Source organism: Pelodiscus sinensis, chromosome 1 (assembly GCF_052426305.1).
Source record: "Pelodiscus sinensis isolate ZL-2025 chromosome 1, ASM5242630v1, whole genome shotgun sequence".
NCBI classification, from domain to species: Eukaryota; Metazoa; Chordata; order Testudines; family Trionychidae; genus Pelodiscus; species Pelodiscus sinensis.
In genome coordinates, this window is record NC_143052.1 from 119,776,812 (window position 1) to 119,804,635 (window position 27,824).

The 27,824-nt window shown below is 42.4% G+C and overlaps 1 protein-coding gene across 1 annotated transcript in view; it reads left to right on the forward strand.

Moving 5' to 3' along the window:
* ST8SIA1 (ST8 alpha-N-acetyl-neuraminide alpha-2,8-sialyltransferase 1) overlaps positions 1 to 27,824 on the forward strand; it is a 157,820-nt gene that overhangs the window by 99,537 nt on the left and 30,459 nt on the right. Inside the window, exon 4 of the mRNA XM_075898340.2 lies at positions 2,083 to 2,175. Coding sequence (XP_075754455.1) covers positions 2,083 to 2,175 — 93 coding nt within the window. The remainder of the gene's footprint in view (positions 1 to 2,082; positions 2,176 to 27,824) is intronic.

Consider the following 27,824-nt stretch of genomic DNA (forward strand, 5'->3'; position numbering starts at 1 on the left):
ATACTGCAGCCTTCCCTGTTTCACTTTTGAGTCTCCATAGACCCTGGGGTGAGTGTAGTAGGTTAAAGTGGCCAGAAGCTGTTCTACCTTTTTGATTGGCTTCCATCTCTTTTGAGCATGCATTCTGGAAGGGATCAGAAAAAGCAAGGCTATTACACTTGGCCATGCCCTCTTTCTTTCTCTTAGATCAGGGGCTCTCAAACTTTTTTTCTGGGACCTTTTTTGAAAATATTTCAGGCCTGCTTCCAAAAGAAGTAATTACTTACCACCCCATACCATGCCATCTTTACTTCTGCATTGCTGCTGGCGGCAGCACAGCTTTTAGAGCTGGGTGTCTGGCAAGGGATCTGGGGCTAGTAGATTTTGTGAAGCCTCCCAAACTCCAGGATAGGGCCAAAAATGAGCAGTTCAGTGTGCGGGAAGGAACTGCCAGGGAGCGGGATGGGGATATAGGGTCTGGGCAAGAGGTAGGGTGCAGGAGTGGGCTGGGGGTGCAGGGTCTGGGCAGGAAGTAAGGTGCAGGAGCAGCCTTAGGGTGGTGGGGCAGGATCTAAGTGGGAGGTAGAATGAAGGTGGGGGGCTGAGTTTGGAAGGTTTGGGGGCAGTAAGGATACAGGTGCAGGCTGAGGATTCAGGGTCTGAGAGAGGAAGGGTACAGGAGGAGGCAGGGGATTGGGGCACTTATCTTGTGCAGCTCCTGGGGGTGAACAGGTGGCTCTGTACAGCCCTACACTTGTTGGCACCGCCCCCTGCTGCTCCCATTTGCTGTGGTTCCCAGCCAATGGGAATGGCAGAGGTGGAGCCTGCAGGTAAGTTCTGCTAGCAGTGCCACATGTCATTCCAACCAGGGAGTGGAGAGGGAGAAGAGCAGCGCACAAAGCCTTCAGCCTTCGGAACTGGGTGCCTGGCAGGGCTGGATTAACTTTCTGCCCTGACAGGCGGAGCCACAGCATGCAGGGCCTTTCGGGGTTTCAGCTCCTTTCATAATCTGGACCTGGTGCCTGGCCAGCAGCCACTGCTCTATGGCTGCTCAGCTCTGAAGGCAGCAAAGAAGTAAGGATGGTAATACTGTTACTCACCTGCAATAGGCTTGCAATCCACTTTTGGGTCAGGACCCCCAACTTGAGAAATGCTGCCTTAGGTCATGCTCTATTTCTCTATGCTGCAGTTTTAGTGAGTGAGGCAGGCAAGCGACATGGCTCTGCATGAGATGTATTCATTGAGATGTATAACAATGTAAGGGGGTTGGTGCACTTAGGCCTACATTTAGCATTATTTCCTCCTTCCATCTCTTCATTGTGGAATAGTTGGATCTAGTTAAGTTTACATAGTAATTTTTGTCACATTAGTTCTCTCGGTCTTCCCCTTTACATATCTTCTTTCCTACAAATGATGTGCAAAGTGGAGTAGTGTACTTAATGTCTCCTGCAGCCACATCACGGGAGGCATTTAAACACAGAAATTCATGTTAAATAACCAGTAAAAATATGTTTTCCTCCACTTGTGGTGTCCTGTTGATTCGTCCACTGAAGAGATTTCACAATGTGACATAAAAAATACTACAAGCTTTGTAGTTTGCAAGACACAATGGTTATGATGTCACAGAATGATGCATTCTGGGATACAATCAGCCAACAAAGAAAAGTACAAAGAGGAACAGGATTTTGAAAAAGTTACTTGAAATGTATATCTGTCCCCTTTTGCCTATAGTTTGTTAACAGGAACATTTAATTTCTAGGCAATTTTCTTTATTTGCTTTAGAGTTTACTGTCAATGCACTGATATAGGACTGCCTCTTCAAAAGTGCATGTATTTGCACTTACCTACATTTTAATGCAAAAATACCTTTTTGCAGCTACACATATAGGAAAAGTTTGATGTTTAAATAAGGTGTAAGTAATTCTGAAGACTTAGCCCATAATCGTTTTGTCATTTGGCCCAGCATTAGTATGGCAAATACTATATTGTCATTTCGCCCAGTATTCTGTGAGCTGGCATGAGGTTATGTGCAAACTGAATTCCTATAATAAAAAAAGTCTGAAACTGAAACATGATCATTACAAATCTTTCTTGTTTTTGCAGATGCAACCTTCCTCCTCTGTCCAGTGAATACAGCAAGGATGTTGGATCCAAGACACAGCTGGTGACGGCTAATCCCAGTATAATTGAGAAAAGGTAGAAAGCGCATTTTTTTCTTGTTCAGCAAGGAGAAGGTTTCATCTGTATTCATAGATATTGATATTGATATGTCAGAATTATGTTCTTTAAAATTAAGATAATATTGTAATCAAGGACAACCTTGAAAACAACCAAAGCCAGAACTGATTATTGCACTCTATGGACCTCCCTTGCACCTGCATTATTTATTAGAATAGGTTGAAATGTTCAAAATTTCAGGTTTAGATGAAGGAAAAGAACAGGGAAAACATAGACACAATTTTTCATCTTTTTCATGATTTTTCAAAAATCTGCTCTATTATCTAGTTATTACCCAAATGTGTGAGGCCCTTTACAGACCTAGATTATGGCAGAGCAGTGCCTGGAGCACTTGCTGAAAGTGCACGACAGTGGAAGGGCTATGGAGCTAATGAAGAAATCTGTGAAGTGGGACGAAGTGGTGAAGGCAGTAGGTGAGGAACACTAGTTTGGCTATGGAATTTTGAATAAAATGGACGGGAATCACGAGTAGTGTTATTTTCAGGAAGTTGGTTACAATAATCAAGTCAGGAGATTGTCACACCATGAACAAAGGTTTTTTCAGTACGGCTGTCTAGGAAAGGACAAATTTTGGATACTTTTGTAAACAAGTAAGTGGCAGGATTGAATAGCTTAAGCATGAGGGAAAAGGGGAGTGAAAGATGACAGAGTTTCCAAGCATTGACAATAAGAAGGACTGAGGAATTATCTAATGTAATAGAGTGGGAAACAGGAGATGGGAGGAAATATGGTTGAGGGGCAGCTGGTTGAGGAGAATAAAAGAGATACCTCAGAGGATAGGAGATGAGAGCAGAAGGAAGGGAGAAGGGGAATGGTGAGTGTGGAAGGAGAATGGGGCAAGAGGAGAGTTTCTGCTGAATAGTGTCAGGTCTTTTGTTTGTTTTTCCTTTAAGCAGTTTGCAATACCTTGAGGGTAGGGAGAGTGGGCAGAGGGCGATGAGGGTGGTCGCAATAAAAGCTGATCCCTCAAGAGAAATGTGGCCATTTAGTGAGGTAGCTGGCAGAGTTGCAGGGAGGGAGGACAGATACACAGAGTTGAAACTGGTGGATGCTTGGAGGCATTAAACAGGTTGATAAAGTCCCCATTCTCTTCCAGAAAGTCAGGTCATGAGGAGATGTTTTTAAAACCACCTCTTGTCTCTGAATCGGTAATGAAAAGTGGCATGAATGCTACACAGGCCTGCTGACGGGGGAGGAGAGCAACGAGGGAAACTGCCCCAGGACCCGGCAATCAAAAGGGCCTGGAGCACATAGCTGCTGTAGCTACTGTGGCAGTGGCAGTGGTTGGAACCATGGGCCCTTTAAATCACCAACTGAACCCAGGATGGCACAGTCCAGGTAGTACTGAGGGCTGCCTGGGGGAGGCTAGCTCCAGTGTTGCCCCTTCTACCCAAGGCCCTCACAGAGCCACCCCCCTTTGCTCAGATGCCCGGAGAGTCTGTCGACCACACTGATGCTACAGAACACTCTTTTGACCTTCCCTGGACATGTTCCTCAAACTCATGATTTTCCCTGCATTGTAAGCTACAGCTAACCTTAAACATATTAGAGGTGGGCATGGGCTTCAAAGGTAGAACACAAATCAAGATCTCTGTTCTTTACAAGAGCTTGGGATTCTGATTAGAAGCTCCCAATGAAGTGTAGTGCTGGCTATTGATCCAAACTTCCATTAAGGTCAATGGTACTCAGGTTTCTGGCTTTGATGTGAATCAGTCTTTGAACTATAGTCAGCTAGCCTCAGATAATGTTATTTTCTACCCTAATTACCATTTTTCTGATCTCCTCCTGTACTTACGTTAAGTAGTTTGATATTGATGAGGCTTGACATCTCAATTACTGCTCAAGTGTGCCATGGCAAATTTAGTGAATTGATGCTGCATCACCATTCACCTTTTCCAGAAGACTTATCCTTGCCAGATATGTTACGGTTAGACATATTGGACGTGGTGAGGACCTTATTTCAAGGTTGCACAAGCAATTTTCTATGGAGCTTGAAAATGACATTAGATGCCATTAAAAAGTCAGACTATTGCCAATAATTATCACACAGGCATTGGTATCTAAGCTAACATCATTTCCCTCTATACTAGAACAAGCTCCCAAATGTAACTAAGAGGCGATGGGCTAGAATATTAATAAAAATCTCAATGTTTATAGGATATAATGAAGGTCATGTAAAACTTTTGAGCAGGGCAGTGAAAAACCAAATGATGTTATGCTTGTTTGGGCATTTCAAAATTCCAAACATATGCTCATTTTTGGGGGGTGAAAGGTGAGTTTGATTATTTCAATATGAATTTTTCAGATGCCTATGTAATATATTATGCCATGTCCTGAACTGGGCATGCAAAGATTTGAATTCTCTTGCTGACTTATCTTCATACAATTCATGGCAATACTAGGGTACAAGTACAAATTTTTAATTAGAGCAAAAATTCCTCCCTGAGCAGGCAGCCAGTGCACCACTTAATTCCCATTTTCCATGCTATTTGGATTGAGGTGTTTCATATGAAATTCTCATGATGCAAGTTATTATGTTTGAATACAGTCTTCAGAGCTTCCCTCTATTCTACAGTATCAGTCTGAATGTCTTTTGCTGCACCAATGTTACCTCTGGAGCAAATGTGTCAGTGACAGATGGATTCAGCAGCAGTCAGTGTTCACACAGATTCTCAGTATTGATACTGTCCTACTGATTTAATAATAAAATTCTGCACTGTTATAGCTATTTTCAATATGAGGTCACAAGCCTAGCAATAGCTTTGTGAGGAACACATACTATTGTCTTCGCTTAAACAGATAAGCAAATTTAGTCACAGAGAGGAAAGTGACTTGCCAAAGACAGGCTGAGAAGAAGAACCCCAAATTCCCGATTTACTTGTCAGTGTAAGACAAAGGGCCAAAACAAAGCCATGTTCCAGTTAGGACTCTTCCAGTTAGGATGTCATAGTTGAGCATCTGCTTGGTACATAACTGGAATGTCATCCATAAAAAATAGATGAAAGTCACTTTGCCATAGTATGAGCCTAGTCTTGCCCCATTTAACTACTGGAAGTTTTACATTGTCTGATCCCACTCACTCCCCTCATCCCTGTTTACCTATGGGGGCAGGATCAAGCCTTGTTTTAAATGGATGAAACAAAAGAAGTACCCTCTTAATAAATGGATTTAGGGGGGTTAGTATTCTTTAAAATGTTGCAGGCTTTGGCGACAATGGCACCCCATAAGGTTATTCCATTTTCTGGCTCTGTAGAAGAGAGGGTCCCTCCCATGGGCCTCCTAAAACACATTGGACAATCATTTAGTAGCATCTAGTCAAACAGTCCCAGATGGTGGATGCTATGGGACAGATTCTCACACGATGTAAATCAGCATAGCTTTAATGAAGTCAAAGGCCCTATGCTGACTTTTACCATCCAAAGAGTAGGCTCTACATTGGCTCTTGATAGTTTTGAAAGCCAGTCAAGCATTGAAATCAGAACATTTCTATTGAAACATGAAGTGCTCAAAATATAAGAAATAACATTAACATTGCAAGTGCAAACTTAACACTACACCCTTTTGTATTTGCCAGTACATTGTAATTCTTTCTTCAATTTCATGCCCACATATTACTATTCAATATAACATCATAGCTTTCTTCTTCTGTCCGTAGATACTTCTAGGGACAGTTTATTTCAGTATTACCTAAGGCTCTGCGAGTGCCAGACAATCAGTGAAAATCATTTATATTACATGGAAAGAACTAAAAAATAAAAAGTTGTCTATAGCACCTTAGAGACTAGCAGATGAATATAGACAGTATCATGAGCTTTTGTGAGCACAACCCACTTCTTCAGATGACTGGAGGAAGAGGCACAGAGGGGCACAGAATTCTACTTTACAGTTTTGAGGCTTCTGTGCTCCTCTGTGCCTCTTGCTCCATTCACCTGAAGAAGTGAGTTGTGCCCATGAAATCTCATGATACTATCTACAGTAGACTTCTGATAATCTGGAACGTTTGGGACCTAGGTGGTGCTGGATTATCAGATATGACAGACTATCAGGAGGTACTATAAACTGGTTTTATATATATATATAAAGTGTTTTAACCCGTTTTATTGTAGCACAAGCACTGTCCAGTGTCACACAATGCCAGTGGCGCAGAATGACTCGGTCCCATCCGGTTTCACTCAGTTCAGATGCTGCCGCTGCTGCCTTGTGACTTGTTTTTTGCCGAAGCTCATTCACTAGGCTCTTGCCATTTTGATGCCGGACTATCAGGAGTGCCCTACAATTGGATGCCAGACTATTGGAGTTTTACTGTATATTCTTTTGTTAGTCTGTGAGCCCTTATCTTGAAATAATAAGTGGAGTGTCCACGCTATCAAGCCTGTTATTTCGAAATAACAGGCTGATTATTTTGAAATCTGTACTCCTGCTTTTTTTTTGGAGAATAAGCTTATTTCAAAATAGTTATTTTAGGAGTTATTATTTCAAATTTAATTATTATTTCAAAAAATTATTTCAAAATTATTTCCTTGTTTAGACATGCTCTGAGGACCACTTTTTTTGTTTGTTTTTTGTTTGTTTGTTTTTAGGTTTGTTTTAAGCTAGACTAACACAGCTACATCTTGGAGACTTTACTACATGGAAAGGGCATAATGACCAGTACTTATATACAGCCTGCATGTGACTAGATTGATAGTCAGAATTTGCTGACATATTTTGACCACTTCAATTCACAGCTAAGTTGGCTTTGTAGTTAGCTGGCTAACTTTCACCCAAAGCAGCTGTACTGCGTGTTTAAAAGAAAATGTATAGTAAATGGATGCTGAGAAAACTGTTTAAATACCCATCGAAGGCTGATCTTGTGATATAGGTTATGGAAAAGGTCTCGGAGATCTGGGTTCATTTCCTATCCCTGCTATAGGTTTCCTGTGTGTGCCTTTGGGCAAGTCACTTACTTAAGAAATAAGTTAACTTATTCATATACCATGTCTCTGGCATATTGATATAATGAACCATTCTGATAAAAATTACTTTTATTCCATTTTTAATTGTAGTATTTCAGGATTCCGCACATGTGTATCAAAGGCCATGGAAAGAGTTGTATGGTATTTTGTTAGTGGGAGAGTAGCATTTAGTATATGACTCTTGTAAAGCAGGCACAGAAATTAGCAAGTAATTTCCCCATTTAGGGGTTATTTTAATTTATCTTTTGTAAGAATACGTACATGTATTTTATGGGTATGTATATCTCACACATTTTAATTCAGGAGCTTGATAGTGACATAATAGTTATCACCAGTACAGAAAGCATTTTAATACACATTTTTGTCTTATAATATCATAAAGTGATCTTGCAGATGATTCTAAAGTACGGTTTAATACTAATTTAGCAATTGAGCTAAAATACAATGTCCGGCATATTTCATTTTGGACCTTTACTTGACATGTGGTCATGCAGCACTAATAAATCCACAAGAAAAAATATTCGATTTTATAAACAGGTAGAACCCTAAATGCTTAAGTTTGTGGAGTGAAGGTCTCCATTTTAAAAGTCCAAAGCTAGTGTTTCCTCTTGGCTACTCTGTCCCTATTACCATCCAACATGGGATTTTTAACCATTAGAAACAACTTGAAAGCAACCATTTCTTTCCCTTAAAGGATGTCCTATAATGCATATATGTAAATCCAAGCAATAGTAGGAACTTCTTTGCAGTTTTCCTGGATATTAACTGCCTTTATTCTTGGTACAAACACTTTCCCTTTTAGCAGCATCCACAACGATGCCATTAATCTCAAGAAAAGTTCCCAAATTCTGGAGACAATACAATGAGTGAGATATCCTGCTGTAGTCTGAGCTACAGGCTAAAAGTCTTTGGTTAGATGCACATGTCCAACAAATGCAGAGAGGTTAATTAGTTTCTCTTTCTTTATTTGGTGGAAAGGAACTTCAGTCATGAAATAATATAATTTGAGAAAGCTGGATAATATTAGTCCTCAGTTAATCTACCAATAAAATATCATCTATTTATTTTCTAGCAGCATTCAAATTGTGGTGTAATGATTTTTAACCTTCCAGAAACTGGTCATGCAGACATATAATATACTCACACAGATTCACATATAGTATTTGTGTAAATATGTGTATACATATTACTGCAAAAGTTATACAAAATGTAGTGAATGGATTCAACATAATATAGCAGGAGATTTCTCTTTTTTAAATAGCAGGATGCTAAAGGTAGCAACAACTGAAATAGGAAAGGAAACAAGAAAGAGAAGATGAAACGAGAAAGAAAAATTGTGAGAAAATCGAGAAGAATGGTAATTTAATCAGCTTCTGCCAAGTGTTATGTCGAACATTCCAGTGTATTGTCTTTAAAAATTATGAAAGAATGCTATATGTGTGCAATCTACTATGTCGCATTATCATAGAGCTGTGCAGATTTGTGCAAAGTTGCAAGTTTTCAGGGTCACTGGTGCATGAAAACAAACTCTATTAGACCATGGGAAACTTGGCCACAGCCATAAGTGGACATCCAACTAACTAAAATCATGCTGGATCACAGATGTTGCCAGATCAGTGTGTGCAGGCCTAGAGAGATTCATTCTGTATCTGTATTTAAATTTTTAAAAAAGCCTCAAGGGGTGATCCTGGAAAATAGACTATTAAGCCCTTATGTCTGTCCCTGGATAAATGGTAGAAATTATAACAAAAATTAGAATAAAAAACTGGAAGGTCATGGTAAAATACATTTTCTGGCAAAGGAAAGTCCTTCAAATGGAGCAGTAAAGTAATGGATTAAGGAAAATCAGTTGATATAATTCATTTAAACTGTCAAAAAATCTTGGACAAAACATCTCACCACAGCTATTAAGGGACCTTAGTGGTCATGAGGTTGAAGACAAAGTTTAGTCATAGCTCCAGAACAAGCTAGGAGACAGGCAACAAAAAGCAGGATTTGAATGGTCAATTTTTATCATGGCAAAAGGTGAACAGTGAGGTATTTCAAGATTCTGCATTATTGCTTGTGTTTAATAATTCATGATTTCTCTCTTCCCCTCAAAGTAAAAAAATCCTATTTTGAAAACTTCAAAATATATATTTCCTCTTTGTTTTTTGCAACAACAAAAAAAAATCCAAAACTATTTCAGTCAGCTCTATCTACAAACTTCATTGATGTGCCTTAAAAGGTCATTTGAAAAAGTGTTCTGAAATGTATTACAGATACAATTGTGGTTTATGCTCCTTGAAAACTGAGAGGATGAAAAAACCACACACCCACACATCCACCCACTCTCTTTTTTTCAGTCTCTCAGTAGCAAGCATGTCAGAGTAACATTATATGTTATAGAGACAAACATATGCTTAATGAAGATGAATTTCATACTTGAATTGCCCTTTTCTTTTCATAAGTTAATTAAATCTGTGACTGAATCTAATATGCCTGAAAATGAGAAACTTAATAACATGTGAGTCTGTTATACTTTTTTTCCTTTATGCAGAAAAAAACACCTGTAGGACTTGCAGCGGGAAAGAAAATTCCCCGATTTTATTTCTGATTCATTCCTCTGTGGTGGGTTTATTCTTCCTCTTCAGACAAGCAGTGGATTCTGTCTCTGAAATCTGTGGATCTCTGGTATCTTCCTGAGAGACAGGGTCATGTGCTTCCTCAGTCACTATCTACATCTGACCCTTCAGTCCACATCATCAAAGGAAACCTGCACAACCCTTTCGAAAGATAAGCCTGGGAGCTTAAATACATAATGCTACTAGACCCTAAAAATCCTGGGCTAAATAGAAATAGAGATGTAACCGTGTTAGTCTGGTCTTGTTGAAACAAAAGACAGGACTATGCATCATTTTAAAGACTAACAAGATGGTTTATTAAATGATGAGCTTTTCTGGGCCAGACCCACTTCCTCAGATCAAACTGTGGAAGAAAATTGGCATGAATAGAGACACTGAATTTAAGGCTCATTAGATCAATCTATAACTCATTAACAACCTCTGCCATCCAGTTGCCCTTTCCCCCACCTTCCAATCCCCACTGTGATTGTAAGAGTGTTAATGGGCCACTTTACCTTGAATTGTCCTTTGAAATATGTGTTAACTACTTGTGCTAAACAAGCTGTTCCGCTTTGTATTTAATTGTGAGGCTCTGAATATTGCTACACAGCAATGTAAACCTCTGGTTCATGGGACTTGAGTCAACTGACCAATGTCAGCTGGCATAACACAAGAACTAGGCGTCACCAAATGAAATTAATAGGCAGCAGGCTTAACACAACCCAAAGGAAGTATTCCTTCATACAACAGACAGTCAACCTGTGGAACTCTTTGCCAAAGGATGTTGTGAAGTCCAAGATTATAACAGGGTTCAAAAAAGAACTAGATCATTCATGGAGAATAGGTATATCAATGTCTATTAACCAGCATGGGTAGGAATGGTGTCCCTAGCTTCCATTTCCCAGAAACTGGGAATGGATGACAGAAGATAGACCTTTCCCCAGCTCAGTGTCATCTGCAAACTTGTTGAGGGTGCAGTCCATCCTATCATCCAGATCATGAATGAAGTTGTTGAACAAAACCTACTCCAGGACTGACCCCAGGACTCTCTGCTTGATAACAGTTGCCAGCTAGATGTTGATCATTACTCATTGAGCTTGACAATCTAGATAGCTTTCTTTCCTCCTTATAGTCCACTCAAACGATCCATACTTCTTTAACTTGCTGGCAATAATACTGTGGAAAACCACATCAAAAGCTTTGCTAAAGTATATCACATTCACATTCCTCATATCCACAGAGCCAGTTATCTCATCATAGAAGGCAAATAGGCTGGTCAGGCTGACTTGCTCTTGGTGAATTCATGCTGTTCCTGATCACCTTCCTCTCCTCCACGTGCTTCAAAATAGATTCCTTGTGGACCTGTTCCATTATTTTTCTGGGTTCTGTGGTGAGGCTGACTGGTCTGTAATTCCCTGGATTCTTCTTCTTCCCTTTTTAAAAGCTGGGCACTATATTTTCCTTTTTCCGGCTGTCTGGGATCTTTCCCAATTGCCATGAGTTTTCAAAGACAATAGCCAATGGCTCTGAAAATATGTGAGCCAAGTCCCTCAGCACCCTCACATGCATTGCAACTGGCCACATGAACTTTTCTAAATGCTCCTTAACCTGTTCTTTCACCACTGAGGGATACTTATGTCCTCCCCATATTGTGTTGCCCAGTGCAGCAGTCTGGGAGCTGACCTTGTCCCTAAAGACACAGGCAAACAAACAAACAAACAAAAAACCCACCAATGAGTACTTCAGCTTTTTCCACATTATCTATCTCTAAGTTACCTCGTTCCACGAGGTGTACAGCTAGTTCGGATAGGAAGCCTAATCTGAACTAGCTAGTCCATGCCGCGTGTAGCCGCGCGGCCCGGGGTCCGAACTAGCCGGCATTTAAAAATGGCGCCGGCCGGCTTTATGCAAATGAAGCCCGGGAAATTCAAATCCCGGGCTACATTTGCAACTCCGTATGACTACATTACCCCCCCTAGTTCGAACTAGGGGGGTAGTGTAGACATACCCTAAGAGTCCCATACTTTCCCTGATGATCTTCTTGATGCTAATGTATCTGTAGAAACCCTTCTTGTTATCCTTCACATCCCTTGCTAGCTGCAACTCCAGTTATGCTTAGGCTTTCCTAATTACATCCTTGCATGCTTGAGCAATGTTTTTATACTCCTCCGTAGTCATCTGTCCACATTTCCACTTCTTATAAGCTTGGGGTTTTTGTGTTTAAGCTCACCAAAGATTTCTCTGTTAAGCCATATTTGCTATTCTTTCTGCACATCTGGATGGCTTGTTCCTGCATGCTTAATAAGGTTTCTTTAAAATACAATCAGCTCCCTAGATTCCTTTCCTCCTCATATTTTTCTCCCAGGGGATCCTGCCCATCAGTTCCTGAGGGAGTAAAAATCTGCTTTTCTGAAGTCCAGGGTCTGTATTCTGCTGCGCTCCTTTCTTCCTTTTGTCAGGATCCTAAACTAGACGATTTCATAGTCACTATTTCCAGTGTTGCTACCCATTTCTACTTCCCCTGCCAATTTCTTCTTGTTTGTGAGCAGCAGGTCAAGCTGCACATGGCCAATGGTTGATTCGTTCAGCACTTGCACTAGGAAGTTGTCCCCAGCACTCTACAAAAGTTGTCCCCAGCCCTGGATTGTCTGTGCTCTGCTGTATTGCTCTCTCAGCACATGTCAGGGTGAGAGAAATCCTCCATGAGGACCAGGGCCTGTGATCTGGAAACTTCTGTTAGCTGTCCAAAGAAAACCTCACCTACTTCATCCTCCTGGTCTGGTAGTCCATAGCTGATGCACACCACGACATCGTCCTTGTTGCTCTTGCCTCTAAACGTAACCCAAAAACTCTCAACAGGCTTTTCTCCAGTTTCACACTGCAGCTCTGAGAAATCTTTCAGCTTTCTTGCATAAAGTACAACTCCTCTACTTTTTCTCCCCTGCCTGTCATGAACCTCAGCTTTGGGGAGACTAGCCTGCTATCCCCACCCCTTTCGCCTATGGCCCCACCTCTGTGTGTCAGTGACTTGGCACTTCCTCCTCCCCCCTGGACTTCCCCCTCCCTCCACCGGTAAAAGGAAAAACCATGAGGGGCTCCACTGACTGGAGGAACCCTGACCCACATGCCCCAGGGTATGTCTATACTGCTCCCGTTTTGCACAAGAAATATGCAAATGAGGCTGTATGGAATATCACCGAGCCTCATTTGCATAATTAACGAGGCAACATTTTTGCACAAAAGGCTTTTGTGCAAAAATGAGCCATCTATACAGCTCCTTTTTGTGCAAAAAATCCCTCTTGCTCAAGAGCCGTTCTTCTGGAAAAAATGCAGAAGAATGGCTCTTGCAGAAGAGGGTTTTTTTTGCGCAAAAATGGAGCCTAATTCATTATGCAAATGAGGCTCAGCTATATTCCATGCTTAGCCTCATTTGCATATTTCTTGCGCAAAATGGGCACAGTATAGACATAGCTCCAGCCACATTGGGCCAAGCTGCTGCCAACCCCTATCCTCACCACTACACCGAGCCTACATTCCCTTGGCCCCCAAATGCCAGCCTGGCTCTAGCAACATCAGAGTCAGGCTGCACCCAGCCAGCAGCCTCCCCAAGCACTGGGCTGAGCTGTCAGCCTTTCTGAGTGCCAGGTCCAGCTGTCAGACTCCCTGAGCACCAACTCCGCCTGCCTTGAAGGTCCTGCCAAGCCACTGGCCCCAGGAGTGCCTAGCTGAGCCTCCTCAGTTTGCTAGCTGCTGACTGTCTGTGTGGCTCCTCACTCTCCCATCCTGAGAAGGAGGGACACAGTGAGTAGCAGGGACCTTCAGGTGTAGGGCGTGGAATGGGAGAGGCAGTGGGGTTCTCAGGGAAGGGGTGGGGGCACCAGGGCCTAGTTGTCCAGTGGTGGGTCTGCAGCACCCGCCACCAATGCTGCAGTCATGTGAGTTACCCCACCAAGCCTCTGTTATTCCAATCACATCATACTTGGTTGGCTGTGCCAGGACTTCAAATTCTTCCTACATGTTTTTCAGGCTTCTTGTGTTCATGTACAGGCACCCAAGATAACTGGCTAATTGCTCTGTTTTCTCAGAATTGAATTGGGAGGCCTCCCATCACACCCTGCTCTTTGTGTTTCCTCCCAGTATCCCAGTTCCCTGCTTACCTCAGGGCTTAGGTCTTCATCCCCAGCAAACCTACTTTAAAGCCCTCTTCATTAGGTTAGCAAGTCTGCCTGTGAAGATGTTCTTTCCCCTCTTCATTAGATGGATCCCATCTCTACCTAGCAATCTTTCTTCATGGAAAAACATCCCAAGGTTGAAGAATCTGATGCTCTCTTGTCGGCACCATCTGCATAAATATTTACAAGATCAGGCTTTTAAGAGTCTGTCTCTTATATACAAATGAAATACTACGATGATTACATTTTTTCTACCCTAATGTAGGCTATTTTAAAATGTGTCATATATGAATTCATTTTCAAATACTTAATAACTGATGTTATAGCAATTTGGAGCACATAAAAGCATCTATACTTGTGTATTTTAAAATATTTTTTTTCTCATGTTGCAGTCTTAGAAAGGGAAGCTAGAAGAAAATTTAGCTCACAAAGTTTTGGGATTTTCTTTTCTTAGGTGTGGAGAATGCTTATACTTTTAAATATAGTAAAAGGAAAAGTAAATTATTTCCCCCAAATCAAACTGTCTCACTATTTCCCCCTCTTTTTGTATAGGAACAGCAAATGCCATTTAAATATACACATTCCAAAGTTTCTAATTAATTTATCCTATTCTGCCTGGTTATTAGTGCTTCGGATACTACTGACAAAATTTCTCTAGAAATGGAACTTTTTCAGAAAGTTCATATGCAGAGAAACATTTCAGAGCCATAACAATGTTGAACATTCCTGTCCTATTTGAAACCACCGTAGGCCTAATTTTCCACACTGGTTTTATGATACAGGTTAGACCTCCCTGACAGGTCCCGAACAAGGGAGTTTGCTGGGCCAGGTGAGGTCAATGCCAGCCCTTCTGCTCCTGGCTCTGGTGGGGATGCTGGCCTCACTACTATTGGCACAGAAGGGCTGTCTCTGCTTCCCCACCAAGGCTGCCATCTGCCAGTTCCAGTGCTGCCTACTGCTGCTGGCCCAACAGGGCTCCTGGCCGCTGTCCCCTGCAGCAGGGCTCCCAGCCACCAGCCTTCCTGCAGAGCTTCAGTTTGTAGTATGTTGACTTTAGTAGACTAATTCCGGTGTAAAACCAGTGTAACGCAGTGGAGGATCAGTCCCCTCCTAGTCTGTGTTTTGTAGTTAAGAATTTGTCCAGGAATTGCAAGATCAGAGTTCAATTCTCTGTCACAGAATTCCTCTGTGACTTTGTTCAAATCATTTAGGCCTCGTCTTCAACTGAAATCAAAGAGAGCTAGACACATAAGCACCTGTAAAGGTCTAGATTTTAGGTCCTGATTTCCTGTTGTGTCTCACCTTGTTTGATAACTTACATCTTTGGAAAGTACCTGGCAGTCAAATACTGTCCAATCAGAATGGTCATCAATCAAATGTCATCCAGATGTAAATGACTATCCAAGGTTCAGGACACTGAAGAATCATGGCTGTAATTTCTCTCTGTGCTTCTGTTCCTAATCTGATAATCAAAATTCCCTACTTCACAAAGATGTGGTTTGGATACATGTATTTGTGAAATGCTCAGACACTACAGTTACTGGGGTCTGATTAGGGCTTAGCTAGGTTGATTCTAGAGGGTTTTTTCTTTTGAGATTTTACCTTTGTTTTTGGCTTCTGTGTAACAGCGTCTACCACTTTCTTTATGCCCGCTTTTCTCCCTGTCTCCTCCATACAAATTAAAAGAGCATTAATAATTTTTTTCTGAAATTCAAGGTCTGTTTTGTTAAAAAATGTGCTTTTATTTGTCAATCTTAATACATATAGACATATTTTTATCCTTTTTTTTTTTTCCTAATGAGAGTCATGAAGGTTTTAGTTTTCCTTCTTTGAGTTTGCAGTGGGAGTATATTATTCATTTCCTTATTGGATTGGCAGCTAAATAACACTGCACTGGCACTTCAGAACCAGAAATAAATTGAAATTCAGTATAAATGGAATGTCACTCTCAAACTGAATGAAGGACAAAAGGTAGCAAAGAGCATAACGATGAATATAATTTATTTTAAAAATATCTGTCATCTTCGATAACTTGATATGCCATTTATGCTTCAGTGTGGTAAAGAAAGGTTTTCTTTCTTAAATATGCTGGGCCAAATTCATCACTGTCTCTGTTAGGAGAAACGGAACCCATTATTGGTGTCCCTTCAAATGGTTCATCCATTATTTGTTCATCCATTTCTCCCACACTGGTTTTCCCTTATTAGTTGTGAGGAAATACTCCCAGAAGCTGAGAGAGCATCTCATTAACACCTGCTGTTAAAGGCAGCCAGCTAAAGCATGGATGCTGACTCAGTACCAGAGCTATTCTTAGTTTTCATTGTTTGTGGAAGGTACACAGGATCTGGATGGTGGCTTTGTAAAACTGAAAAGATCTGGAGAAAAGAGAGCAGAGCAGACCACTGTGAAATAAGACTTTGACCACTTTATATACACTGGGCCACGCACAAGCACACCTTCACTTCAAAGTACCCCCTTAGAAAATGGGTTAACATTTATAGTATCTGGAATGAGAAGGGTGTGCTTTAAAACAAATGTTTCTGTCCTTGAATGCATTGCAGAAGTGTTATTACATATGCTGGGTGTGATATTTCTTTTGCTATCCTGACAGGTCATAGTCTAGATTCAAATACATGACCTGGGACACTAGGTAATCACAGTCATGTTTTATTTCAATGTATTGTGCCATTTCATTTTTTCCTTAGCTATTGTATGAGTAGGAGGTGTAATCTCTTACACTATGGCTAGGTCTACACTATAGCCTTTTTCAGAAAAAGCTATGCAAATTGCACTCCTCAATTTGCATAGCTTTCCTATTACTTTTCTGGAAGACGTTTTTTCTGCCATTTGGCCACATCTAGATGGGGGCAAATGGCAGAAATGCCTCCTCTTTCAGAGGAGCACTTATTCCTCATAGAACCAGGTATACGGGGCTTTCTGAAATAGCATGTTTGCTCATCTACAAAAAAAAGTGAAAGAGCAAATGCGTTCCCAGAAAAACCCCACAGTCTAGACATACCCTATATGTCTCTTTCTCACATGCAAGGCCTTCCCACTGAGCCCATTCTGATCAAACATGACACTTGCAGGTGCTTCCTGCCTCAGTTTCCTCCTCTGAGGTGTGTTCCCTTGGCCTTTCCCACAGGGAAAGGTGTCTGTGATGTGATTTCGAAAGAGGCTTACAGTCTAGACATAGCCATGGTGGGTTGCCAGGTGTTCAAGTTTTCAACAAGATCACCTGGTTGGAAAGGAACCTTTCTGGTTCATTAAAAACTCCAGTCGGTATGGGGTTGGCAGGCTCCCTACCAGGCTCTGCATAGCATCCAAAAGTGGTGACATGTTCCTCTGGCTCATAGGCCAAGAGTGGTCACTGGGGGCTTTGTGTGCTGCCCCCTTATCCCATGTGCTGGCTCCACAGCTCCCATGGACTGTAGTCAGTGGAAACTGCAGGAGCAGCACCTGCAAGTGGGGCAGCACACAGAGCCACTTGGCCTTGCCTCTGCCTAGGACCTGAAGGGACAAGTCGCTGCTTCCTGGCAGCCGCCTGAGGTCAGCACTTCCTGGATCTGCACTCCACACTCTAACTCTCCCCCTCAGCCCTTCCATACCCAAACTCCCTCCCAGAGCCCACACTCCTCACACATCCCAACTCCCTGCCCCAGTTTTGAGCCACCTCCCACACATACACCTACCTGACGGTAGCCCAGAGCTCCTTCCTGCACCCAAACCCCTCATCCCAAGCCCCACCCTATAAATACCCTGCACCCTCAACTGGAACCCTTATTCCCTTCTGCACCCCAATTCCCTCCCCCACCCTGAGTCCCCTCCTGCACCTATATCCCTCATTTCTGTCCTCACCCCAGAGCCTGCACCTACAGCCAGGCCCTCACCCCCTCCCGCACCCTGCTCTAGCCTGGTGAAAATGAGCAGGAGAGTGAGTGTGAGGGAGAACAAGTGACAGAGCAGGGGATGGGCCCTCAGAGAAAGAGCAGGGAGCAGGGCAAGGGTGTTTAGGGTTGCCAGATGGTTTCAGAAAAAATACCGAACAAAACAAAACAAAACAAAACAAACAAACAAAAAAAGGACCCTGAGAGTTGTTAAGCAAAGAAAAAAAACCAGTGTGGCCCCTTTAAAAAACGCTTGGTGAGGCTTTTTGACCCAAACAGGCTACTGGCGGCTGCCCGCCATCTTGCCTCCCTGTGCGGGGCCGGACAGTTCCCCTGCAGAACCCGGTAAGCCCTCGGGTTGCCAGGCTGCCTCCGTATTGAGCCGGACAGCCCAGGATTTCCACCTTCTGGCTTGGAAAAAATCAGAAAGTATCAGATGTTTTAGGTGTTTGGTATTTTCTGAATTTTTTTACTGGACAGGAGGCAAAAATGCCAAACTGTCCGGATCAATACCGGACACCTGGCAACTCTAAGGGTGTTTTCTTTCATGCAATTAGAAAGTTGGCAACCCTAATCTCTCTTGCCCCTTCTCCCCGGGCAGATCTGAGGTGCAGTGAAATAGGGTACCACGTGTTGTGAGGCAGACTGAATCTATATATATTCTGTCTACTGGTGTTGGGTTCTGCTTCTAACCGAAAACTTCACTCTTTACCTTGGATGAAGTAAGAAAAGGGTCTTTCCCTCTTACTGAATTTAAAAGGGCAGTGGTAGGAACATTTCAACAGCTTTGCCTCTGATGGTGCTGTTGGGGGAATATAGTTAAAGTGATTGTGGGGAGAGGGAAGGCATTAATCATCCAGCAGAGAGCCAGAAACTTAACAAACATGACACTTGGTAGGGTCTAACAAAGCAAATGGAAGTGGGGCCTCAGATCAGCAAGGAATTCCACAATATAGTCCAAATCAGCTACCATAAGGAAAGTCTCTTCTTAACTCCCATTAATCAATGGTTCATTTTTGCCATGAAACACCAGAGATTTCTTTTTTTTTTTGCTTTGCTTTTTGGTTTAAATCCTCTGTAGGGCTATGGAAGTTCTCATTATCCACATAGATGTTTAGTCAATGCAAACGTGCATATTTATGAACAAAGACTCCATTATTCAGATTAAATCATGCAGAGTCCTTAGTTCATCTTGACCCCACCAGAAGAACCTGTATATTCTCAGGGAGCTGTATCTGCCTACTTTTAGGGACTTCTATTTAGCATAGGGTATTGTAAAATTCCTAGTGCAACTGAGATGTGGGGACAAGTGTTTCTAGTCGCCCTTCCTAAACATATTCTTTAAACATACACATATTTGCCCCCTTGCTATAAGACATCAAACAGAGAAATTTTCTGGTTATTGTTGAATTTGCTGTCCTTGACTGCGCACTTGCCTCCATTGATATTAGTTTCTCTTAACAGCATTAATCAGCAATTTGGAAAAACATCTGAAATGATAAGAGGTGTGTTGTTTACACAAAAATCAGATGTACAGTTATTCAGTGCATGAAGTAAGGGTAGCACCGACTCTACATCTAGATGCGATGTTCTTTTGTACAACCAGACATTGCAAAATTACTGACTGTATTTTTCAATGAGTGTCATAAATGTATCAAATTCACCTTCACAAATTTTTACATACAGCCAGGTAGACCTCACAATGATAGCTTTCCTGTCCCAGAAAAAGCAAAAAGATGATTATCAAATTACAATAGCACCACAGACTGTATCATTTTTTAATCATTTGTATTATAGTAGCACCTTGAGACTGCTAGGTGCTGAGTATATACATCGCAAGAAACGTTGGTAGGTAAGATCCCATGGGAAGCAAGTCTAAAGGGGAAAGCAGTTCAAGAGAGCTGGCAGTTTTTCAGAGAGACATTATTAAGGGCACAAAACTATCCCCCTGTGTAGGAAAGATAAGAATTGTGGCAAGAGACCATCCTGGCTGAACCAGGAAATCTTCAATGATTTGAAACTCAAAAAAGAGTCCTACAAAAATAGAATATAAATCAAATTAGAAAGAATGAATATAAACAAATCAAGTAGGAATAAATTAGAAAGGCCAAGGCACAAAATGAGATTAAACTAGTTAGAGACATAAAAGGTAGCAAAAATGTTGCTATATTAGAAACACGAGGAAGACTGAAGACAGGGTTGGACTTTTCCTCAATGGGGGTGGGGAAGAAACGTGAAAATGGCAGAAGTGCTAAATTACTTTTTTTTCAGTTTTCACCAAAAAGGATATCAATTGGATGTTGAATGCCAGTGAAAATGAGGTCGGATCAGAGGCTAAAACAGGGAAAGAACAAGTTAAAAATTACTTAGACAAGTTAGATCTTTTCAAGTAATCAGGGCCTGAAGAAATGAATATTCAGGGAGCTCACTGAGGAGATACCTGAGCCATTAGTGATTATCCTTGAAAAGTCCTGGAGGACAGAAGAGATTCTAGAGAACTGGAAAAGGGCAAATATAGTGCCAATCTATTAAAAGAGAATAAGGACAAGCCAGAAAATTAAAGATCAGTCAGCTGAATTTCAGTACCTGTAAAAATAATGGAGCAAATAATCAAGCAATCAATTTGCAAACACCTAGAACAGGGATGAGCAACCATGAATAGTGGGCTGCACAAGTGGCTCCAGCAGCTTGTGGCTCATTGGGGTTCCACCTGCAGCTCTGTGGGCCCTCTGGCTGCCCTCTCCCCCACATGCCTCTCATGCTCTTGGACACTGGAGCGCCACACTTACCTGCTCCTCCCCAGGTATCATCTGATTAGCACTCTGCCCCTGTTCCTTCCCCTCCCTCCCAGAGCTGGAACACCACAAACAGCTGATTTGTGGTGTTCCAGCTCTGGGAGGGAAGGAGAGGAGTGGGGATGGAGTGTGAATCAGGTGATTTGCTCCTCTTCCACAAGTGCTGGGAAGGGAGGCAGGGAGGAGCCACAGGAAGTGCAGGGCTTTGGTGCCCCAGTGCATGAGGCGTGTGGGAAGGGGGGCTGTCAGAGGGTCTGTGGATTGCAGGTGGAACCCCAGCAGTCTGCCTACCACTGATCTAGAAGTGAGTTAGGTGATAAGTCACAGCATGGATTTGTTACGAACAAAGCATGTCAAACCAATCAACAGTAGGTATAATCCTATCTGTCTAGAGAGTGAAGCTGAGACACTTTATCTTTGATCTGTCACTAAAGATTGAGGACTATAATAATAGCACCTGCATCTGAGAGAAGATCTCCTCAAGCAGAAGCTCTGAAGGCATCAAGTGGTTTCTCTGAGAGCATTGCATGAGGCTAGCCCAGAACATGGGTTGCAGAGAGTCTGCTTTGTGCACCTCTGCCACTATTCATTTGTGCAGGCTAGTGTGGAAAGATGAAGGCAGAACCATGCCCAGTTTTCATTACCCACAGGCCCACTGATGGGGAGGGGAGGCCAGAGGGCTCAATTGCCTCAGGGCCTGGCGGAGTACTCAAGGTGGCTCTCAGGGCTGTCCCTTCCCCTTCCCCTTCCCCACTTGCCTGAGGCCTTGTCCTTTCCAGGAGTGAGGTGCCAGCCCTTCCTCTCCCCTCCCCTCCCCTCCACTCCACACACATTGCCCAGGAGCCTGATGAGGCTGTCAGCTATCCTGATTACCCTTCTTTGCCCACTTGAGGTAGTTGTGCTGTGGTTGGTGTCAGACTCTTCTATTTGAGCATCCAGACTGAGTCTGGCACAATTCAGGAAGTTGAAGGACTGGACGGGATCAGAAGAAGGGTAAGGGTCTCCTTGTAGGGGTCTCTCTATCTTTTGGTCCTTCACACATGGCTAAGAACAATCTGGCCCAATATGCTCAGGCATATTTTTGCAGATATAATAATAGCACCTTGTTTCACATGCCTTACTTTTTAATTATAGATCTGCCATAGGTAAAGAAGTATTCTCTGCATCAATTCACAGATTATTATGAAGCTGACAGAATATTTGGCTTTCTAGACTGTGTTCAGCAGCTGCTTTTCCTGTGTGTGTGAAAAAAACAGAAGAAGGTTCTCTGGAGAGGAGATTTATGCATAAAGGTGTTGATGAGGGGAACCATTTTCAATAACCTTGAAAATGGTCATTTTATTTCCTTGATGATCTTTAAGGCATATGTTGATTCCTGTGATCTGTTATTTACTAGGGAGAACTAAAAATACCCATGTGTACATGCAGCCAATAAGGAATGTGTCAGACTGATCACTGTTGTTTGCTGTCTTATTTAATTGTAACCAATAAGATTGCAATATGCAGATCAGCAAATAAATGTAGGAAGAGAACAACGAGGGGGAAAATATTTTGGGTGCAGGCAGAGAGAAATGGATAAAAGAAGAGTATATAAACTATTCATTAAGCAACATATGAGGATGAACTAGGAAGATGAGGAGGAAAGGAGAAGGGAAAACAACCAATGATATCATAGAGCCATGAATTTTTCCTTGGTATCAGCTTGTTATATTTTATTCTGTAAGGAGATGTTACCAGATTGTAGTTGGTATCTGTATACAGTTGATGAGCTTTCCCAAAGGGAAAAACATATTATCAAACTGTCAGGGTTTAATTATTACTCTGCTAATGTTCTCATAAGAAAAACAAATGTTCGCTATAGCTTGCATTTCTGATTGAATTAAATGTGAGAAATGAAATCATGGTGTTATTTACATATTCATCTCTCTGAGCGGCGCGAAATTAGACATCCTTGAAGAACAGTGAGTCCTGTGATTTCACCTTTGGTTCAGTTATTATTTCTTGAGCTATGCAACTGTTTTTTGCAGAACTTCAACTCATTTGAATTGACCATTGGATCTGAGGTTGGATGTAGTTTGAAGCCTCAGTCAATGCACATGGATGTTCAGTGGGCAGAGGATGAGTTTCACTAACTTAAGAAGCCTGTACAATTTGTTAGAAGGTTTGAAATTGAAGTGTACCAGCCCTGGCAGATTCGTTTGCAGTTTCACATTTCACCAACTTGTATCTCCAAGGGAGATACATCAATAAGCCAACTCCCTCTGTATTCAGCTTTCCCCCTTCACCTGAAACCATTCCCTGGATGACCCCCCTCACCTTAGGCACATCTCAGCTGACAAGTAGAGTATGTCCTGGGGCTTGTTACTTTGAGGGGTTGGAGAGGAAGGGTGCTCAGATACCGCCATGATCAAAGAAGAAATAGTAGATGAATGGATACATGCATAAAGTACTGGTTAGTTATGTCTAAGTGTAGTTGGGTGAACGGACATGTAAAATATTGACTGATTATGGTTCTGTAGGTGAAGTTAGTTGGGTTTGAAAATTCAGACCTGAAGATGTACCCTCCCCCCCCCTTACCCTTACTGTGAATGGTAAATCTGTATGCATAAATTTAGAAATCAGCTAGAATAAAAATAAATTGGAGTCATACCTATCTCATAGAACTGGAAGAGACCATGAGAGATCATCAAGTCCAGTCCCCTGCCCTCATGGCAGGATCAAGCACCATCCCTGACAGATTTGCCCTAGATTCCTAAATGGCCCCCTCAAGGATTGAGCTCATAACCCTGGGTTTAGCACATTAATACACAAACCACTGAGCTATCCCCATTATATTATGATAGAGAGACTATTAATTTTTAGATGCACAGTTCTAATAACCTTATTTAGGTCTATTGTTCTATATTGATATTAATGTAAAATTGTCGGCAGGAAATATTGGTCCCACTAGAAAACTCTCGTTATGGGTAATCAAAAGTGCAGAAATGCAGGAATTACTTTTATTGGTTTATCTTAGGGATGGGCAATAATTTTTAATGGGGGGCACACCAAGATTTTGGTAAGTGGTCAAGGGCTGCACTTTTCAATGGAGAGAGTGCAGTGTCTGGGACAGAGATCGGGTGCAGAAGGGACCTTGGGTAGGACACTGGGGTACAGGAGAGGATGTAGGATCTGAGAGGGAGTTTTGGTGAAGGAGGGGGTTATGACCTGGGGCAAGGGATTGGAGTTCAGGGCCTGGAAGGGGGTATGAATTCAGGAGAAGATTCTGGACTGGGGGAGGGATGTATGAGGGAGTGCAGAGTCTGGTAGGGAGATGGGAGCTGGGAGGGGGTGGCAGGTTCTATCTAGGAGGTGCTTACCTAAGCAACTACCGATCAGCAGCATTCTCAAGCCGGCTTCCATGCCTGCCAGCTGCCTGTTCTATATAGCTCCTTGCACTGCAATGGTGGGTGTGTGGGGGGGAGGCTTCCTGTGCTGCCCCTACCGCCAGCAGAATCTCTCAGCTTCTATTGGCTGGAAGCCATCCAATGTGAGCTGAGAAATGGGGCTGCACTGCACCTGGCCAATAAGAGCTGGCAGATTTTGCAGGGGGTAGGGGCAGTACACTAAGCTTCTTCTCTTTTCCTTGCAGTGCAGAGAGCTGCAGAGAGCAGCTAGCCACTTTGAGCAGTGTTGCTCTGTGCTGCAGGAGTGGATGGGATGCATTAAAAGGCTTGGCAGGCCATATCTTGCCCACCTCTGGTATATTTGATTTATTAAGCATTTGTCATCAAAACACATCGGTGCGGTACAGTTGTTTTTTTTCAGAAGTCAGTAAACACCATAACAATGGATGCAATAGGCCCCCCCTTTGGCTTTCAGCACCAAAATTATCCCACAGACCCTTCCCAATTGCCCAGTCTTTATGTCTCCTGTGATAACTCCCCTCCCCCCCAACCTTCTTACAGCAACTTTTATTTCAAATAGTCTCCTAAGGGATATGCAATTCTCACTCTCCTCCTTTCTCGCCAGAAAACTTCCAAACCATCCATCTTTTGTGCCTCATTTAAAATACACCACCACTGAGCGTTTATTTGCTTTTTTGCATATTCGTCTATAATGCACTACTTGTGCCCTTGGGGTGCAATCCTTCAGAGATCTGAACATCTTCTGTAGGGTGCTAAGTTCCCTTCACTCCCTGTGAAATTAATGGGAATAGAGGCTGATCAGTAACTTTCAAGAAAGGTCCAGCACCTAATAGGACAAGGCATCCACTATAACCACTGAGCAACACTGCCACAGATGGACACTTCCTTATGGAGGTACACAGAGAAAGGCACATAGGGCATGTCCTCAGCTGGTGCAAATTTTTCTAGCTTCCCATAGTGATAATAGCTGAAGATCTGCTCCATCATATCTGCTGTTCCTATGATGATGGAGAAGATTACAACAGAGAAATTATTTCCTTCTCTACAGGATTGTGTAACTTAGTATGCCCAGGGCATTGATCAAAGTCTTTTAGATTTTTAAAAAAAATTAGTAGACAATCTCTTAGCCTCCATGGATGATGGTTGCTTGGGAGAAACTATTCATACTTCCTCTACTTCCAGTGCAGAAAATACAGATGTTTCCAATGGAGGAATAGCGGGGCAAGCATGAGTGAGAAAGTGCTTTCAGTGCTGGTCAGAAGGCCCAGATTCTCATTTACATGGAGATCTCTTTATGTCACTTTGTGACACGTGCTAGCCACCTAGAGCTGACCCGGCTCTCTGGTCACTAAGGGCTTGTTGACACTATGGAGAAGATCGACCCTCCAGAGGTCGATCTTCTAACGTTCGATTTAGCAGGTGTAGTGCAGACCCCCAAATCAAACACTGAAGACAGCTCCCGCTGTGTTGTGGACGCCTCATTTTCTGAAGAGTAAGGGAAGCTGAAGAGACCATGTGCTTCCATTGGCCTCCCACAGTATTGACACTGTGGTGGCTCTGCTTAAGGTGAGCCAAATCTGACTTTTGCATAGCTGGAGGGCGTATCTTAAGATGACCTGTCTTTTCTAGCATAGACCTAGGCTAAGTTACTAGCTGTTTGCCCTGTGAGTGGATTTAACTGAGGTAATTGGTGCTCAGTGACTTAATTAGGCAGGCAGCTGATGAGCTAATGTGAGCCATCATTAGCTGGGAACAGTTAAAAGAACAGGAAGGAAATGCAAAAAAGAGGCTGGTAGACCTAAGGGATATAGGTCCCTAGGATGCTGAGACCTTGTTCACCTCATGCCGAAGAGAGGGCTGAGAGGAGTGTTTACTTTGAATTGTAGGTTTCAGCACAAGGCTGTACTGGTGAACTGGTGGAGGGGACCCAATAAAAACACACAAATGCTTAGAAACTCAAAAGCATACAGCCTGTTGATGGTGGTCCAAAGGTCAGAGAAAGGAACCCTGTTGCATCAGAGTAAGGGAGACTTCCAAAATTTGTACATGTAGTTTGTGTCTATTTTAGGGCACCTTTACAGTAACATAGCAAAGAGCCATGAGTGTAAAATGAGAATCAGGTCCCATGATTTATCGCAAGGAATATTTTAAATGGCAAAATCTGCTATAACATCTCACATCAGTCCCAGGGCATAAGCAGGCACTACACCTTTCAGGGTAAAGTAGCCTGCCAATCTGACCTTTTATGTACTTTACCAATTTTGATATGGCAGTACTGCTGCTGTCTAGCTGAAGGCTGTTACAGTAGAACCTCTGAGCTCTGAACACTAATGAACCGACCAGTCAACCACATACCTCCTTGGAACTGAAAGTACACAAATCAGGCAGCAGCAGAAACATCATTCTTCCCCACCCCCTAAAAAAAAAAAAAAAAGCAAATACAGAAGAGTACTGTGTTAAACCTACTACTCAAAAAAAAAAAAAAAGGGGGGGGGAGGGTGGAAAACAGCATTTTCTCTGCCTAGTAAAGATTCAAAGCTGTATTAAGTCAATGTTCAGAGTTATGAACATTCTCTGTTCCAAGGTGTTTGTTACTTAGAGGTTCTGCTGTAAAAAATTTGGCCACTGTTGTTGCTCACTAAAAAATAGGATGTCATAACCCAGCATGATAATTAATTCTCATGCTGTTTGCAAACCGTGCATCAGGAAGTCATAATATGTTATGGGTGGTGGTGGGGGGGCGGGGCTGGCAGCTTTGCATTATGACATGCCAACACACAATGATATTGCAACGTAAACATCATTAGCTAGGATAATAAGGAGTCCTATGGCACCATAAAGACTAATAGATATTTTGGGGCATAAGCTTTGTGGATTAAAAAAAACACCAGTTTGTCAGATGCATTGTGTGTTCATTGTGTTTTTTACCCACAAAAGTTCATGCCCAAATAAATCTGTTAGTTTCTAAAGTGCCTCAGAACTCCTTGGCTGTGTCTGCACTGGTGCAATCTTGCGCAAAAGCAGCCGCTCTTGTGCAAAAACTTGCTGCCTGTCTACACTGGCTGCGTGTTCTTGTGCAGGTAAACTGACGTTCTAATATATGAAATCAGGGCTTCTTGCACCAGAACTCTGACGCTCCCGCTCAGGAAGAAGCCCTTTTGTGCAAGAGCTCTTCCAGAAGAGGCCAGTGTAGATAGGCAACATGAATTTCTTGCGCAAGAAAGCCCTATGGTTAAAATGGCCATCAGAGCTTTCTTGCGCATGAGAGCGTCTACACTGGCATGGATGCTCTTGTGCAAAAGCACATCTCTTGTGCAAAAGCACATACCAGCGTAGACGCCTTCTTCTGGAAGACTTTTGCAGAAGAGCTTGCAAAGAGTTTTTGCGTGAGAACGTGCCAGTGCAGACGTAGCCCTTGTTGGTTTTGCAGATATAGACAAATACGAATAGCCGTCTGAGACTTATCTAGGCCACATTAGTTTGCTATGCTGGATATACTGAGACTGAAGCTTCATTGGTGAGATATGATCAGGGTTGTTATTGCTGTTGTGTAGTTATTTACAGGCTATTTCATTTTATTTTGTAATTTTAAAATCTTGTCAGACTGTAAAAAAGCTTCACCTGCCTGTGAGGTGCTCTACCATACTGGTTACACATCATTCTGTATCCATTTGGAATGGTATTTAAAATTAAACCTGATTTTCCCTTTTGGACTTTTAACCTTTTTTCAGCACACAAACACTGCTTTAGTACATACTCTAATCTTTTCAGACACAGCTCACTTATTG